Raw genomic sequence first — 18,184 nt, 5'->3', positions numbered from 1 at the left:
TTTTGTTGGTAACCAAACAGTTTTGGTTATCATTGATTTCTATTGATTTTTTTTTTCTTTCTTACGATTGAAGTCAATGGGAACTGAAAATGTTTTGTTACCAACACACTTAAAATATCTTTTATTTTGGAATGACATGAAGGTGAGTAAATAATGACAGAATGTTCATGCCTGGGTGTACTCGCACATTAAAGGTGCTTGACTTAAAGGATTGTGTATTTTAAAAACAGACAAAATATTGCCTTGTGAGCACTCCATCGACACATCAACATCGGGCTACCCCTTCAGACAGACTGATAAAGAAAGGTGGCAGTCAGACTTAGATGACTAAACTGGGGTAAAAGTTTTTAAGGTTAAGATAACATCAAGAAACTGAGACTACCACAAAAGATGTAATTGCTCAAAAAGCCTTGATTTAATCAGTCGTGTTTTCATAAAATGTGTCATCTCAGTGTAAAGAAGTGTGTATGTCCCAAAGTCAACAGATCACATAAACTGCCCAGTATGCATGCAATAATTTTACATTTAGGGGTTCAACAACTTGTCACTGTATCCTCAGTTACACCTTTGTACCTTATCGACCCCTAAAGGAACCATATTAGTGTCTTGTTATTGTCCCAGTGACGAGCTAAATGTAAAAATTGTGCACTTTTTTTTTTTTCTGAGTGTGGGGCGGCAGCATCATCCAAATGTTACTGACACGGCTCACATACCCTACATAAAAGAGTGTATGCAGCAACTAGATTCAAGCTGAGTTGTATTATTGTCACTGGCATCTTCAATTGACAACGGAACTGATTATGATGCTTCACCCAAAAATGAAAATTCTGTAATGTAAAAAAAGTTGCTGCCTTAAATTTGTAAGTACCGGTACAATCAACTTGGATGTTTAAGTCATTTCAACTTAAATTACATTAAACTGACTTGATATAAATTAGTTAAATCCTGTATAACTAATAAAAAAAGTAGAACATTGCTCAACTTATTTTTATGATTCAAAGCAATGTAAAAACCCCATGTTGTAATTTTTTTTAAAGTGTATTATCATTTACTTACACTCATGTCATTCCAAACCTGTATGCCTTTTTTTTTCTTAACATAACATAAAACATAAAAAAATGTCTGGGTTTTTGTCCATACACTGAAAGATGATTTATTTTGATATAAAATAGAACAGCAATCCGATGTTTTATTTTGGACCCCATTGACTTTTATTTAATGGACATAAACAGTTGAAACGTTCTTCAAAACATCAGTGATTTCCACAGACTAAAAGTCATAAAGGGTTTGAAATGAGGGTGAGTAAATGGTGACTGAATTTTCAGTTTTGGGGGAACTATATATAAAATATTATCTATGAAAAAAAAACAGTAACCTAGTGACCAGCTCAGTAACAGAGAATGTTACCTATAGCTAACATTTATTAATGAATACCCTATTGCTAAATATTTAGTTTAAAGTACGTTTTTATAACAGCAGACAGATTTTAGGCTACTTAAAATTATAGGTTGTATTTAAAAGTGTGGAGAAAACAGCTTTGAATATAGAGCATATTCAACTGAGAGAGAACTGTCCACAATATTTTATTTCTAACTATAAACTGTTTAGCTGACATAGTGTGACTATGGTTTCACCCTGCCATCCTTATCGCCAGACATCAAAGATTCCTTTTAACTTCAGTTACTTCTTTATAGTAAAATGGAAATGATCTGAAGTGGGTGTTTAAAGGAGACACAAGAAAAAAAGGGTCTCTGATGTCATGTAACATCTTCCCGCCTACAGCAGGAACCCATGACATCACAACACCTATGGAGATTACATCACAGCGCACCACAGATGGCCTGCCATATTTTCCATTTAAGTGTGTGAGTGCGCACGCACAGAATATGGAAAGTGCAATGTGTCTGACACTCCGGCTGTGTGCAGGTCAGTCGCACAGGACTTTCCCCTCCCTGAGCAGCACAGCCCAACACATGCAGAGCTCAGCACTCGGGCTATCTCACTTGTGCATCACGCACAGGGTGGCTCGCATGTGCTGTTGGAGACGTTCATTCGCCCCTTCATAGGGGAAGTCCAGTGTGTTGTGTTATGAGGAAGGCGTGGGGGCCAGTGTGGGTCTCAGACCCGGCTCTGTGTTTGTGAGGGGATCCCCCTGCTCACCCTAAAAACAACGCGTGAGACCGGGGGCAGCAGACGCAGCTCCAAGTCAGGACAAAAACAATCAGATTCAACATTGTTTTTCAAAAACGAGAAGTTGATATTTGAATAACAGCAGCTTGTTGAGCTTTCCAAAGGCGCTGCATGCTTTTCAACTTTGATAAACGATTTGTGCGCGAGTCAGTACTACACATCAAATGCAAAAGGACTGAACGAGTGTTTGACAACAGACAATATTTTATTTTCCCCCTTGCTTTTGACAAGTGAAAGTAAAATAAGGATCGATAAACCATAAAAGGCCATTGTTCTTTTCTGCTGGTCCTTTGGGGCCGTAATCAAATAACATTCAAATGTTGTTTGTGCTGAAGGAGGTCTCTCACAGTGCATTGATTTCAGTATTAGATTTGCCTCTCAGAGGCTTGTGTTATCAAAGCCTTACAGGGAAACCTCACCCAAATCTATCAGCCACCCCAACAGCACACAGAAAGACACGAAATACAAGAACGGCCACAGTTTAGAAGGGTGTTATCTAAAGCTGAGCATTTCGATCAGAAGTATCTCGATCACATGTATTAAAGGCCGTACACCCAAAAATTAGAATTCTGTAGTTATTTACTCGCCCTCAAACCTGTATACATTTATTTTGTTCTGCTGAACACAAAGGAAGATATTTTGAAGAATGTTTATAACCAAACAGTTCTTGGGCACCATTGACTTCCATTGTATTTAAGCCAATGGTGACCAACATTTTGTGTTCAGCAGAACAAGTAGATTAAATCAGCATTGGAACAACTTGAGTAAATGATGACAGAATTTTCATTTTTGGGTAAACTATCCCTTTAACTGCTAAGAAAGGCCATAAGAAATTATACATGAAAAACATTTCAATTGTATTTCCAGAGTTACAGCTCACAAACAATTCTCTTCCTCAATGTGCAATTATAATTTAACTTCTCTTGTAAATATGTATAGTTACAAGCCAAGTCGGCTTAAGTATTGCTATAAAGCTCTCTTCTGTCTGTGTTATAAACAATCATCTAACTTGTATATTGATTATCCATTACAATGGCTTATTAAGTGTTATCACAATTCATTGAAATTGTGTTTATTTTAAGCAGCCTGAGACATTATTAGATATCTGACATATTTAATCACAATCTATCACTAGTTAAGGCAAAACAAGTATTCATGGAAACTAGACATTCATTTTAATTTCACAATTTCTCATTGATAATGACGTGTAACTATTATTTATTGTGGTGTACTGAGTTTCTCACTATTGCCCATTGCCTCCATTCTCATGCCCATGACTGTTGTGATACATACAAACCTTATAAAATACTTTACATACTGTAGCATTGATGTTTCATTTATATCTACTCATATCACGTTAAACAAAGTTAAAAGGAAATCCATCATAGTTAAAACAGAGCAGGTGCATTTTAAGTGTTTATAGTGGAATTGTGTGGTAAACGGTAACATTAAGCACAACAAAACCCGCATAACTGTAATGAACAGGACCGATTACAAATCCTCAGTATGTATAACAAATCTTGCTGTACAAAAGTCAAATAACAAACCCTTACACAACAATTATCTCTAATCTCTAACCACCTCTAACGCCTACAGTCACATGACTGCTACAAAGGTCAATCAGCTGTTTGGCAGAAGATCAGATGAAGGCCTTATTTGCTTTGGCATAGAAATGAATGATGGATTAAGGCAAACGGAAAATGATCAGGTCCACTTGGTGTAGCACATCTCGTGCAGGTTTTGCACTGCATGTAGGAGTTATTCTGCAGTTATTGTGGTTATTATGTATGTTCGTTGAGCGTCTGGTGTTTATTTCAGAACGAGCGTGGGTCGGCAACTCCGCCGTCTCGTGGCCTCCTCAACAAAAACAACTGTGCTTGAGTGTGTCACTGAGTGTCGTTCTTACTGTTGTTGTTGCTCTTAAGTTGTTGTAGCTGCAGGTCGATTTTTTCTTTCCTCTTTCGTTGGATAATGTTGCCCCCGGCGAAACCAAGCAGTCCACCCCCCACTGCAGCGGCGACCCCCGCCACTTTAAATCCTGCTAAGAGTCCCAGCGGCCCCCCTAGCACTCCCCCCACCACCGCACCCGCCACGGGCAAAACCGCCAGCTTCAAACGGGCCGCCTGCAGAGAAAGAGCATAATACAACGTATACATGAGTCAATGAGAGTGTCCACAATCTGTTGTAATAATATATTATTATTATTATCCTCTCTATATACAATTATTCATATTATTGTTTTTGAATAATATCTATTATTATTATCATTATTATTGATTATCCTCACAACAGTAAAATGCAGGTTTTGTACATATAACTGCATGTTTAAATTTTCAAATATTATTAAGCAGTCAAGCCTTTTTTTAAATATACAAAAAAAAAAAAGATTATTCATTATGATATCAGGACAATTATCATGCTGACATTTTCACTGTTTACCTAAAAAAAACAGAGTAAACATCATATAAGAGGTGTATTTAAGTCATTGTGTGTATTTTTACATATTTCTAAATAAACTACTATAGAATAAAAGATCCTCGTGTCATTAACCTACATGCTATGTGCAGGAAAGCATCAGACAGGTGAGAAATGAATCATTGAGGCGGCATCAGTATCCCAAAACAGTGTTTGAACTAACACACTTTTCATGTGCTGTTTTCCCGATAACCATACAATTATAAAGTCTTTCATGTCTAGTTTCCATCCAAACAGTAACATATGCAGTCGTATGTAAACACACGCACAATATTAATAAGAGATCTGAAGAAAAAAAAAGCCACGATGAAATTGGACGTGTGCAGATCAAACCAAACCTGGTAAATGAATTGATATCAGGTAAAAAGAAAAACTCCTTTAACCAGATTATTCTTTAATTAGCACAACGAAACAAGCCTCCCGGCACGCGCACACGCAATTTAATTTCAGTGAAGATATGTAAACTTTAAAGGCAGGGTCGTCCATCAAATGCCACCTTTCCTCTCTTCTCATCTCTCTTTCACCCTTTCTCATGCTCTCGTTCTCTGTCATCTAATCATCTTCACAAGGCAGGGTTAACTGAGCAGTTAATTATGCTTGGAGAGAGAGAGAGATTGAGGAAGTAACTCCTGTTATTTGGATCCGCCTGAGCCAGCACTTTAACTCTGCGTGTGTGTGTGTGTGTGTGTGTGTGTGTGTGTGTGTGTGTGTGTGTGTGTGTGTGTGTGTGTGTGTGTGTGTGTGTGTGTGTGTGCGTGTGTGTGTGTGTGAATATATGTCTTTAGCAGTGTGTGTGTGTATGTGTGTGTGTGTGTGTGTGTGTGTGTTGACCACCCCCTGTCCTTTTCAGCAGTCACAGAGGTGGGTCGACTTTCTACACGGGCATCAGACTAAGAGCTCAATAGAACTGCATTATCTCTCAACTCTAAAAAAAAAGAAACATTTCAATTGAGACTCGATCAATAAAACACATACAAGCCCCACGTTTGCACGCAAACACACACGGCCCATGCCTCCATGTTTCACCCTTCCCCTTGCTTTTTCTGTCAAAAGTTGGCACTCCGCAGAGTGTGTATGTGTGTGTATATGTATCGAACCCCCAGCAGGAACTTGAATGCTGTTTATAGACTCTCTTTTACACTCTTTCGACTTCCATGCGCTCACACACACACACATCGACTCCCTGTGAGGGGCCGACCAACACACATCGATCCCTCTCCGTTCCATGACTTCCGCCACCATCGCCACCTCTCTCTCTCTCTCTTAATTGTGGTTTCCTTGCGCTCTGAGGTGGATCAATAGGCTGATGGTGGGGTAGGCCGAGAGAAGCAGGGGGGTAGAGTGGAATCGATCCCCTAGCAGGAGTGTCTCCTCTCCCCTTACCTTCCCTAGGCTCCGGGTCCCCTCCTCCACATTAGCAGCTGCTATGCTAACATTCGCCTCAATGCTGTCAATCTTCTCCTGCTGAGCCTAAGACAGAAAGACCCAAGTTACAGACTGTCCACATACACACATACAAACTCCCTAAAAAGTCTAAACAAGATATATGTATATATGAGTAGTTGATAAATGGACAAACCTTTTTGTACGATTTAATAAAGATTATTTATACAGACACACACACATATATGTGGAAAATATACATTTGTTGCATAAGGTTTTTCTTGTTAATGACAAATAGATTTTTAAGTAATTCATTTTGCATTTGTTTTAGACCATATATACAATACAATATATTAAAAGTGTGTATGAATATTAAATAAATGGTTACACTTTATTTTAAGGTGTCATTGTTACAGTGTGTAATTATATGCAAGTACTGACTGAGTAATATTAATTAACTTACTGTACTTACTATAGGCTTAGGGTAGCATGTAATTATGCATAATATACTGTTATTAGGTAAATGCATGCAACATATGTACCAAGGACAATGTAAAATAAAGTGTTACCAAATACATTTCTAAATAAATAAAAAATCAATGTATAATAATTAAAAATGTACAAGAATGACAAAAATGCTGTATAAATATAGTTATATAGGCATGTCAAACTGCCGACATATCAACTGCCCATATATGTGTCTACAATTATTTAATGACAAACATTCAAAATCCTATCCCATTGAAAACATAAACACCTCATAAATAGCAATAGTAAAGCAGACAAAGACATGCTCAGTAATCTTGGTAGTGGGAAGCTGGGGGTTTGAGTGCTGGGACAGAAGGGTGAATGGGAGGGGGCTGGTTGTCGGGGGTAACTGGGTGGTCTGTCGGAAGCTTATGAAATATTCAAAGAGTGGCAGCTGTCTCTCTGTCTAAATCAGTGTGAGCTCAAAGTAATCACTACACACACATGCACACATAAACACACACACAATAGAGACTGCTGGAAAAATCTTCTTTAACTCTCTAGCACAGAGTTACATGAGCCAGGCACCTGCCCCTGTGTAGCGTGTGTTTGTGAGAAAAGAAATCTGTGTTTGCATTGCTCTCTGCAAGTCATGGCGACTGTAAAGTTAGTGCTCCTCTTCCTCTTCATTTTTAAAATAATTTGTGTGTATGCAAATGTGTCTGAGTGTGCTTTCTCAGGACTCAACAATAAGGATGGCCTGCTGGCCCAGGGCCAGTGTGAGAGTGTTTCAGGTCAGTTGATGAACTGTCCCTATCGGACCGGTGCTGCGCTGCCACTAAATCTTATATGTGTTGATCTTCAATATGTTATTTTTGCCTTGCAGCCTTAAACATTTGGTTTTCGGTGATGTATTGGACACTGTTGCTGTAAATTCTGCAGATTTAAATGTCACGAAATGTTAAGCAGCTTGCTAACATAGATAGCAAAACATAGTTGTATCGAAATTGTGAGATCTTGAAAGCATTAGTAAGAATGAGATAAAAAGTATAACCAATCAGTAATGTTTCACACTGCATTCCGTTATTCCAGATCATATAATGTATATAACAGACAGACAGACAGACAGATAGACAGAGATAGATAGATAGATAGATAGATAGATAGATAGATAGATAGATAGATAGATAGATAGATAGATAGATAGATAGATAGATAGATAGATAGATAGATGCTGGCCAGTGGAAAAAACAACAACCTTACAATTAAACCTTGTTGTTTCTGTTGGTCTAATAATGATGCAATTTATCACTGATGGACAAGCCAAAACATTAATCACTAATCAAAATCCTATAAGCATTTATTTATTAGTCATCCATTCACACCTTACCACTAAACCCTGTAAACAGACTATTTTAAGACACTCACTAATGACTGGGTACGAAAGCTATTGATGGCTTTCTTTTTCTCTCCCTCCCTCCCCTCAGGAGTAGACGGTAATCAGCACCGTCTGCTCACAGGCTGTATGGATGCTCAAGAGAACACACAGTCACACAAGCAGACCTCCTGGGTTCATCTTTGGCTCAGTGTTAACGCAATAAACGATACGGTGGGTGTCCTCTACAGAGAGGCAAGCGCTAATAAGCCTGGATATCATCATATTATACTTACCACCATCCACATCCCATCATCGTTTCCCAACAGGGTGTGAAGTGTTTAGAGACAGCCATTATCAACTGTTACTGATATTAAGATTGTGCAGCCCTAAGCTTGGAGGTTGATTCACATGAAGTGGGATGACAGGAAACATACTCAATAAACTGATATTTCAAGGGGCATTTTTGAAGCATTTTTCTCATAAGTTCACTAAGTCAAGAGTTGCTTTTTGCAAACTAGCTAATTTCTTATTGTGAGAACATTACTTTTTAAAGTAATGCAGCACGTTAATACAGTACATATGTAGTACAATTTGGTGGTGGGTGGATGGATGGATGGATGGATGGATGGATGGATGGATGGATGGATGGATGGATGGATGGATGGATTGATGGATAATAAATAACAACTAGGAAATTAAAAAAAGCTGTGAAATTAAGAAATCAATCAATATATAAATAAATGAATGAATGAACAGGACACGTGAACTGGAGGGGCGTTCATTATTCTTGAGGGGGCCATCGTGGGGGGCGGAGATTGGTAGTTGACCCCACTGGTTAAAATTGCTTTCTGTTGGTGGGGGGTAGGGGGTCACAAATTGGGACTGAAAGGGCACAAATCAGTTCTGAGGAGGTAATACCCCCTTTTGCCCCCTCATGGTGCCGGACCTAGAATATGAACACTGTCTGCACATCCCGAAAAACACATGATCTCTCCTTTTTTCCACCCAGTTTCCAATTGCACGTTGTTCTAATAATGGCTGTTATCCAGCATGGATTCTCATTAATCCTCGCTGGTTAGCGCATAGCTGACAGACTGTCACCAATCTTTGTATGTCTTCTCAATCACACACATACAAACACACACACACTGATGGGATCAATAATACCACCTTGTTGGCTCTCAGGAAACAAAGCCATTTGTCTGACAGCCCTGGCAAACCTAAGGGTTTTGGTAAGCACCCTTTATCAACACACATACACACCATAAATACTTTCACGCTGTCTCTCCCTTCTTTCCAAAAAACAAACAAAGAATGAATAATTTCCATAGACGTGTGATACTCACATGAACAATAGTGGAGAACTCTTCCACTAAACCATTCAATTCCAGCAGGTCCTAAACAAACATCCCACAACAATCACACACATTGAATGTTTTTGTATTCAAATATATTTATGTGTTTGTAAGTGTTTGTTTGTGTTACCTCAGCTAAAGTGTCCCAGGACTCAGCGGCGTTCTGTTCTGAAGGGATTTCAGGCAGGAGTAGCTGTGTTTGAGTGACAGAGGAACCGGGGACATCTGTTTCACCATAACCTAACCCATCACATGAAAGTGAAAATGTTTTTTAAAAAGAACACACACATCTTGATTAACTTCATAAAACACAGACACACCGTGCAATTTATCCGAGTCAGTGCCGATAGTTTCGTGAAAGTCTGTGCCGATAGTTTTTTGAAAGGAAGGCCTATTGACAGCATCCGCATGCATCTGTAGGAACTCTTGAATGGCAGTGGAGGCTCGATCTCTGATTGGCTGAACAAGTGTCTCCAGAGCTTCGGCATCAGCGCTGCGGACCCGCCCACACAATTTCTCCATCTCCCGCAGGTTAGATCGCAACTGCTACAAAGACAAAAAAAGAACATCTGTGTGATAAGTGGATCCATGGTTTTATTCAAAACCTCTACAGTATATAGCATGTTCCTTCTATACAACATTGACTTGTTCATTTGAGCAGCAAAAATATGGTACATAATACGAAATATATAACACTCTGAATGATTATGTCACATTTCAACACTGTAAAGAAAGACCCTCATCCGACCCAGTGCTGTCGAAGATCTGAAACCCAAAACTCACACTTTTTTTATCCAGATACGTTCTCATTCACTGACAAAACTTTACGTTCTTTACTTTATGCTTAAATATGCAAACTTTATCACTTTAAGTTTTCAGTCAAAGCTTAAACATTTATAACAAACACAGGGTTCCCACACATCTTGACCAATGAATTTCCAATGCTTTCCCATGCCCTTTACAGTTGTTCATGATTGATTACTAGATTTACTTTAAATAATTATAATTTTTCTTGTCAGAGCACAGTCTCAAATAGACTCTAAACAGACACACTGATCTTACACTCCCAAACAGCAAAATTCAATCAAAGGAATATAATTCAGCAGGGAGAAAACCATTAAGAGGTTAATACTGTATTTCTACATGGAGATGAGAGGTTTTTGTTCAAAAAATTTCAATTTATTCAAGTTCTCTATAAGGATGAGAACCCTGTAATGATTTATTTTCTAATTAATTCCACACCAGATCTTGACAACAACCAGAAGTTATATAAATAAAATAAATAAACTGTTGCTTTGACAGGTCCTGTCAGCTCACGTCTGGAAGCAAACATCTAGCAGGGATTACAGATCAATTCATACGTATTGAACGCAGAGGTCAAAGTTAACAGCCGGCCAATCAAAGTGTTCCGCTCGACTGCACTCATTTCACACTCTGAATAATCATCCTCAGGATCATCCCTCTTAATTGATTCACACACACAGAGCGCTAAACATTACTAACATATGCAGCTTGCTTTATACACTGTAAAAAAATGTAAACCTTAAATTTGAGTACAATCGACTTTGATGCTTAAGTCATTTCAACTTAAATAACATTAAACTAATTTAAAAAATGAGTTGAATCTTGTAGAACTTGATGTTGAAAATTGCTTAACTTAATTTGATGAGTTAAAGCAATGTAAAAACATGTTGTAGTTACTTATTGATCATGTCGTTTTTTTACAGTGCAATAAAGGATGCTGACACCAAGGATCTCAAAGACAGCCAAAATAAATCTTCATCTGGGTCAACACACTCTCCCTCTCAATCCACCTTCTATAGATGTGTGATGAGAGCAATCTTAAGGGTTTTTTCTTCTCTCTCTCTCTTTCTGTCCCATGGGAGCAACTTTAACAATGTCTGTCTTGTTTCCTTCTATTGTCAGTCGTCCACATCGCGCTGACACAGAAACACTTGCAGGCTCTCACACACTCTCTGCAGTGGTGGACACAGGAAAGCTCTCTGGCATCTCTGGGGGGACCAGACCTGGGTGCTAAGGTCAAACACACACACTCACGGCACATAACACACTCCAAGGACTGTCCCGGGGGAGACGCGGACAGACTCTGAGAGACATTAACACACAGGTCGCATGCTTGTCTGGCCATTAGGAAGAGAAAAGACATCATACGTACACCATACCGTACACCAGAGACCTGAGTCAAACATTACTTAATATATATAGACACACTCACAGCTGTATGAGAACAGGATGACAGCATGATATGAGATCGTTTTACTATGTTCAGATACATTTGTGGATGCATAGATTACTTTGCTTTCTTTTAATCTTTAGTTTAGCCTGGATCAAACCTGACCAACAAGATGACAAAGAGCCTATTTATTTATAGCAGAATGTACAACGAAATTTGAGATTTTTAGTTAACAATGATTTAAATTTCAGTCTGTTTCTCACACCAATCTATTGACTTCAGAAGACTTGGAATACGGCGCACGAGAAGTTCGAAAACCACTGTAGCTCAGACATCTTGACTAACATCTCCTTTTGAGTTCCATGGAAGAATGTCATACAAGGTGAATTACAGATCATTTTCATTTTGGGCTGAACTGTGCCCATATGATGTGAAGATTTATTATACAATTTAACCATGGCAACAGCCTGTTGCATCACTAAGAATGTTTTGTCCAAGCAACATTCCACAGTGCCTTGCGGCTCATGGGAATGTTTTCAAACCTCTTTGTGCACCAAAAAAATTAGCACTACCCTGAGAACATCAACAAAACCAACAATATAATGGAAATATATTTTCTGTGAACTGAAACAACACATGAATAAACACAGCCAAGTTCATCCATGCTGTTAATGGTATTTCTCCCACACTTTGCGACCATAATTTTAACATATCATTTTACATAATATAGAAGAATATATCATTTTATAAAGCCTGTACTCCCAAGAGTAATTTCTAGCCAGAGAAATACTCAAAATGAGCATACACAACTTTTCAAAAGTTTGGTGTCTGTAAGTTTTTTTTTAATGTTTTTGAAATAATGATCTTATGCTCACACAGGCTGCATTAATTTGATAAAAAATACAAAAACAGTAACATTGTTTTTTCAGTAATAATAACAACAGTAATACTGTTTTCTATTTTCATATATTTTAAAATGTAATTTATTCTTCAGTCACATGATCCTTCAGAAATCATTCTAATATGCTGATTTGCTGCTCAAGAAACATTATGTTATAATTATATATAATAACATTACAATTAGAAATGTTTTACTGCCACTTTTAATTAATTGAATGTGTCCTTCCTGAATAAAAGTTTTTATTTCTTTTTTTAAAAAGTCTTGCTGACTTCAAACTTTTGAACAATATTGTAACTTTCAAAGTGTATATTATTGAAATATAGAATTATTATTTTTTAACTTCAGGATTTTATTACTTGCCATGATTTCTGGAAATCTGGATATTCTCTGAAATATTCTGGCTTTCATATTCAGGCATGAAGTGTTGTCATTCAACACCAAAACACGACTGCTGTAGTTATCACCGCCAATCATCACAATATCCCATAATTTCCCAAGTTTTTCATTTATGTCACACTTTTGTTATACCTGGACAGTGCGGCTGGAGTTGATGTGCTCTTGGTGCAGTTTGTCCCATTGTCTGCTTCTCTGAAACTGCAACAAGGAAGCTCAATTAATTCATTTCACAAATTTAACTATTTATGGACATGTAATAAAGTCTCTTCATGATCACAGTCTGGTATTTCACAAGCATCTAGGTTTCCATGGCTATGCAAGACCTCCCAATACCCTGTTATCCTATTATATTTTTCTCAAGCAGACTGACTGGGAGAGATTTCAGATACAACATGAGATCTTCAGCACTCGACTCCCTATGGTGACCGCACACACAGACACATGGCTCTCTCTGTTGACCATATGCTGGGCTTTGCTGACGCTGTTCATGTGTGAGTGTTTGTACCTTTTCTATGTTGTGTTGGTGCTGGTGCAGTCTCTCCAGGTCAGTGGGGACGGCCACTTTAATGAATTTCAGAATGGGGGGCTCCAGGCGCCGGAGTGGAAGCTTACCAGCCTCCTCCGCCATCATGACTGTCTCTTATGACCTCTCTTATAAGGTCAAGGGCTTAACACATCCATTCATACTCAGTCTTGCTCTAAAAGAGAGTCATATAATTATATTAATATAAAATTAAATTTTATTACATTTTAAACATTCCATTAAACATTATGGTACTTTACAATAAGGTCCCATTAGTTGGCATTTGTTAATGCATTAACTAACAATGACAAATGCATTTGTTTACAGTATTTATTCATCTTTGCAACTGTTCATTGTTAGTTCATGTTAACCCAGGTCTATTAAATAATATTAACAGATATAACGTTTGATTTTAATTAGGGCTGTGCGATATTGAAGAAAAATGTGATATGCGATAACTCCTTAAATAATGCGATATTCGATATGCGATACAATAATGCTTAAAGTGTGTAAAATACTCAGAATTATCTTTAAAATATATTTAAAATGATATAACCTACATGTGTTTCACATTCTTTTTATGACAAGAAAGTGAACATCAGCGTTTTACTGTAGCATAAGAAGTGTTATTTTAACATCAGTGTAAACCACAGGGTTTCAGGTTATCCTACATTAGGTTTATTTAATAAAAGATACTGAATCATAAAATATAAAAATAAAACATTTCTTAGTTTTCACTGTATGAATTAAATATATCCTGATACTTATTAAAGCTAAGATTTTTTTTCCCTTTTGTTCATGACCACATTTATTGCAAGCTGTTGCGATATATACATTTGCGATATTTCGATAAATTTTATATATTGTGCAGCCCTAATTTTAATAATGTAATAGTAAATCTTAAAATAACTTAATTAATGAATGCTTCAGAAGTAAATTTCATCATTAGTTCAAGTTAACCAATGTAGTAGAATTGGGACCTTTTTGGTGTTAGCAAAATTATTAATAAAAAATATTATAAATGATAATACAGGATGAAATATAAATATTGAGGGATTATTCTAAAATGTTTTTCTCTATGAGAAAGTAAAATAAAAGTGCTGGGACGTTATCATAGTTGTAGTATCAGTTGACATACCATGGTATTTGATATAGGCGATACCACTGATGTTTGGTATGTCCAAAAATATGTTAAAAAACACGGTATTACGATAACCATGTTATATGAGTAGAAGACATTGTAAAACCACACAACATTTTATACTAAACTGGAACTGTCACATGTAAACATTGTCAGCTGTCAAAAAACATCACGTTTAGCGAGGTCTGTTAAACTATCAATGTTAGCTGACAAAACGGCACTAACGTTACATGTATGTTCATTTTCTCATATTTAATATTTTACCTTTAATAATCAATAATAATACAATCCCTAGGGCAAACAGATGTGTATAAGTTCAGCTAAAGTTAGCTTGCTACACTCCCTCAACAGAGACTTCATTTTTAGCTCTGTGTCTGTGATAGTAAACCACATGAAACTGCCGTCTACAGTTTCACATAACTCTTTCCTTACCTGTCGAGCAAACCGTAAACAGCGATCCGTCGGTGCTTTTAGTCGCTGTCATCAACTTTGTTTTTGTAAACAGTGGTTTCGCTTTGTGCTGTGTGCAACGACAAAATGTGTCCGACTATGCGGAACTAATAATGTTTTAAAAGAGTAGCTAAACGTTCTGATGTTAAAAAAGTTTACTACCATCCTAATGATAAAACACTTTACAAACAAACAATGATTAGTTACGAAAAATGCTTATTGTTTCTTATTGAATAGTAAAAATCTATACATTTGAGACTTTTAAATTTGATATATGAAAGTTAAACTTTGGATTTGGTTTAATTTTATTATAGGCCTAGGCCTAAATCACTGTGTGTAGGCCTATACGTCAACTTTAACTTGGAATTTCTCTTTTTTAGAGATAACACTAACGTTGTATAATGTTATATGAAATGTAGAAATCTATTTGAGGCAAAAATATGAGATCATTGTAAAAATATAAACTTCTCACCCAGTGTTGGAGGTGTGGAGTTCTAACATAGCCTACTGCCCTTCTGATTCTAAGCTGCCCCCCAAAAACTTCCTACATATCAATATGTCCAATGAGTGTAAAAACGCACAGTTGGCTACATAACATATTTAACTGTTGCCATATGCCAGGAAAGTCTTAAACAAATGTTTGTCCAGAGGTTTGAAATGAGGAGGTTATCGGGAACATGATTAGATAATGATTATAGAATTACATCACAGAGTCACAGGACTTTGCAAATACAACTCCAGGCCTTTTAAGCATAGTGTATACATCTTCTGTGAATGCAAATATATTAGGACCTTATAATTAAGGTTCAGACACACAAGGCACACACCTGCTCTTCCCTCAGCGCCCCAATGATCAGTGTTTCCGGCTTTAGGGAACACCAACGGATTAGCCACATGTGAGCACTGGGATCCAACCAAAGCCCACTGTGTGCTCCCTCCCTCCCTCCCACCCATTCTCTCTCTCCCATTCTCTATCTCTGGGTATCTTTATTTCGGTATCTCCCAAAGGCTTTTTGAAAAGCTCTGGCTCAATGGGGTTATTTTCCAGCCACACACATACACAAACATAAAGAGATGTAACCACCATTTCTGTTTATAAAGAACCTATAAAGAAATCACCCACACAACCAGCCAACCAGCGTGAAAAGCCACAGACAAGTTTCATAAGGCTCTTTTACAGGTAAACCACCATATCTACATGACTGATTATCACTCCTCTGTTCTCCACTTGACTGATTACACTCATAATAAATAAATAAAAAACTACAAAGAAAAAGTGTTTAGTATCTATTATTATTGTTTTCTTTCTTTATTTTGTATTCATATAATAGAAATATAAATGTATTATTTATACATTATTTATTATTTTGCGTGTGTGTGTGTGTGTGTGTGTGTTTGTGTGTGTGTGTGTGTGTGTGTGCACAGAATATACCATTGTATATATAATTCATTTTCATTTATATTTCAAATAAAAGCTGTTCTCTTTAACTTTCTGTTAATCAAAGAATCCTGAAAAAAATTATCGTGGTAAGAAATATTTCATATTAGAATGAAATCAGCATATTAGAATAATTTCTGAATGATCTTCTTTCTCTGCTAACATATCTACTGCTAAAATGACTTACTATCACAACAAAATGAACAATTCCTCTAACTCTTGCATGCTTTTCAAAAGCTTCTCCTCTCTTCTTAACCCTCCTCCTCCTCCTCCTCCTTCATCAACCCTAACAGCTGATGATTTTGCCACATTCTTCATAAATAAAACAACCACCATCAGCGGACAATTTACCAATCCACAAACTGACACACACAATTTACCTGCTGACACACACATTCTACCCTCCTTCTCCTTGCTTTCAGAGACAGAAGTCTCAAAACTCCTCCTTTCCAATCGCCCTACTACCTGTCCGCTTGATCCTATTCCCACTAACCTACTTCAAGCTATTTCTTCCTCTGTTATACCCGCACTCACACACATCATGAACACCTCTCTTCACACTGTGATGTTTCCCACAGCGTTCAAGCAGGCTCGGGTAACCCCACTGCTTAAGAAACCCACTCTAAATCCAGCACATCTCGAAAATTACAGACCGGTATCCCTTCTTCCATTCGTCGCAAAAGCACTTGAACGAGTTGTTTTCAACCAGATCTCCTCCTTTCTTACGCAGAACAACCTCTTAGACAACAATCAGTCTGGCTTCAAAAGCGGACACTCAACTGAGACTGCTCTGCTCTCAGTAATTGAAGCTCTGAGACTGGCAAGAGCAGCTTCCAAGTTCTCAGTTCTCATCCAGTCATCATTGACACAGTTAACCACCAGATCCTCCTGTCAATCCTAAAGATGAAGGGCATCTCCTTCTCATCACTGCACTCCTGTGGTTCAAGTCTTATCTCTCGGGTAGGTCCTTTAGGGTGTCGTGGAGGGGTGAGGTGTCGAAGACCGAACATCTAGCTACTGGTGTGCCTCAGGGCTCAGTGCTGGGACCACTTCTCTTCTCCATCTACATGACATCACTAGGATCTGTGATTCAGAAACATGGCTTTTCCTATCACTGCTACGCTGATGACACACAACTCTACCTCTCATTCCAGCCTGATGATCCGACGGTAGCCGCTCGCATCTCAGCCAGTCTGACAGACATTTCTGGCTGGATGAAGGACCACCACCTTCAACTAAACCTTGCGAAGACAGAGCTACTTGTAATCCTGGCTAACCCAGCACTTCATCACAACTTCATCATTTAGCTAGGCTCGTCATCCATAACTCCATCAAGATCAGCCAGGAACCTTGGAGTTGTAATTGATGACCAATTGATCTTCACAGACCACATTGCTAGCACTGCCCGGTCATGCAGATTTGCCTTACAACATCAGGCCTTTCCTATTAGAGCATGCTACACAACTCCTTGTTCGGGCGCTTGTTCTATCCAGACTGGACTATTGTAATGCTCTCCTGGCTGGTCTCTCAGCTTGCACTGTCAAACCTCTGCAAGTGATCCAGAATGCTGCAGCTAGAGTGGTCTTCAACGAGCCGAAGAGAGCACACGTCACTCCTCTCCTCACGAAACTGCACTGGTTGCCGGTTGCCGCTCGCATCAAATTCAAGTCACTGACGGTTGCCTACAAAACAACCACTGGCACTGCTCCCTTGTACCTTAACTCATTACTTCAGACTTATGTGCCATCCAGAAACTTGCGCTCTGCAAGCGAGCGGCGTCTTGTGGTGCCATCTCAAAGAGGCAAAAAATCTCTTTCTCAGACCTTTACCATGACTGTTCCCTGCTGGTGGAATGATCTGCCTAACTCAGAGCTGCTGAGTCCGTAGCCATT

General features: G+C 38.1%; 1 protein-coding gene across 1 annotated transcript; it reads right to left on the bottom strand.

The window, feature by feature from the left end:
• Positions 1-1,196: 1,196 nt before the first annotated feature.
• On the bottom strand, positions 1,197-14,959 carry stx17 (syntaxin 17). Its single transcript, XM_079626148.1, has 8 exons — positions 14,837-14,959; positions 13,246-13,438; positions 12,873-12,938; positions 9,570-9,795; positions 9,380-9,489; positions 9,241-9,291; positions 6,049-6,135; positions 1,197-4,313 (listed from the first exon to the last, which is right to left on the bottom strand). Exons 2-8 carry the CDS (start codon positions 13,369-13,371, stop codon positions 4,077-4,079), a joined length of 903 nt encoding a protein of 300 aa, XP_079482274.1. The 5' UTR covers positions 13,372-13,438; positions 14,837-14,959; the 3' UTR covers positions 1,197-4,076.
• Between the last annotated feature and the right edge of the window lie 3,225 nt (positions 14,960-18,184).

Source organism: Phoxinus phoxinus (assembly GCF_949152265.1).
Source record: "Phoxinus phoxinus genome assembly, chromosome: 10".
Classification (NCBI taxonomy): Eukaryota; Metazoa; Chordata; class Actinopteri; order Cypriniformes; family Leuciscidae; genus Phoxinus; species Phoxinus phoxinus.
Note: the sequence above shows the minus strand (reverse complement) of the source record. Positions and strands in the feature narration are given on the sequence as shown.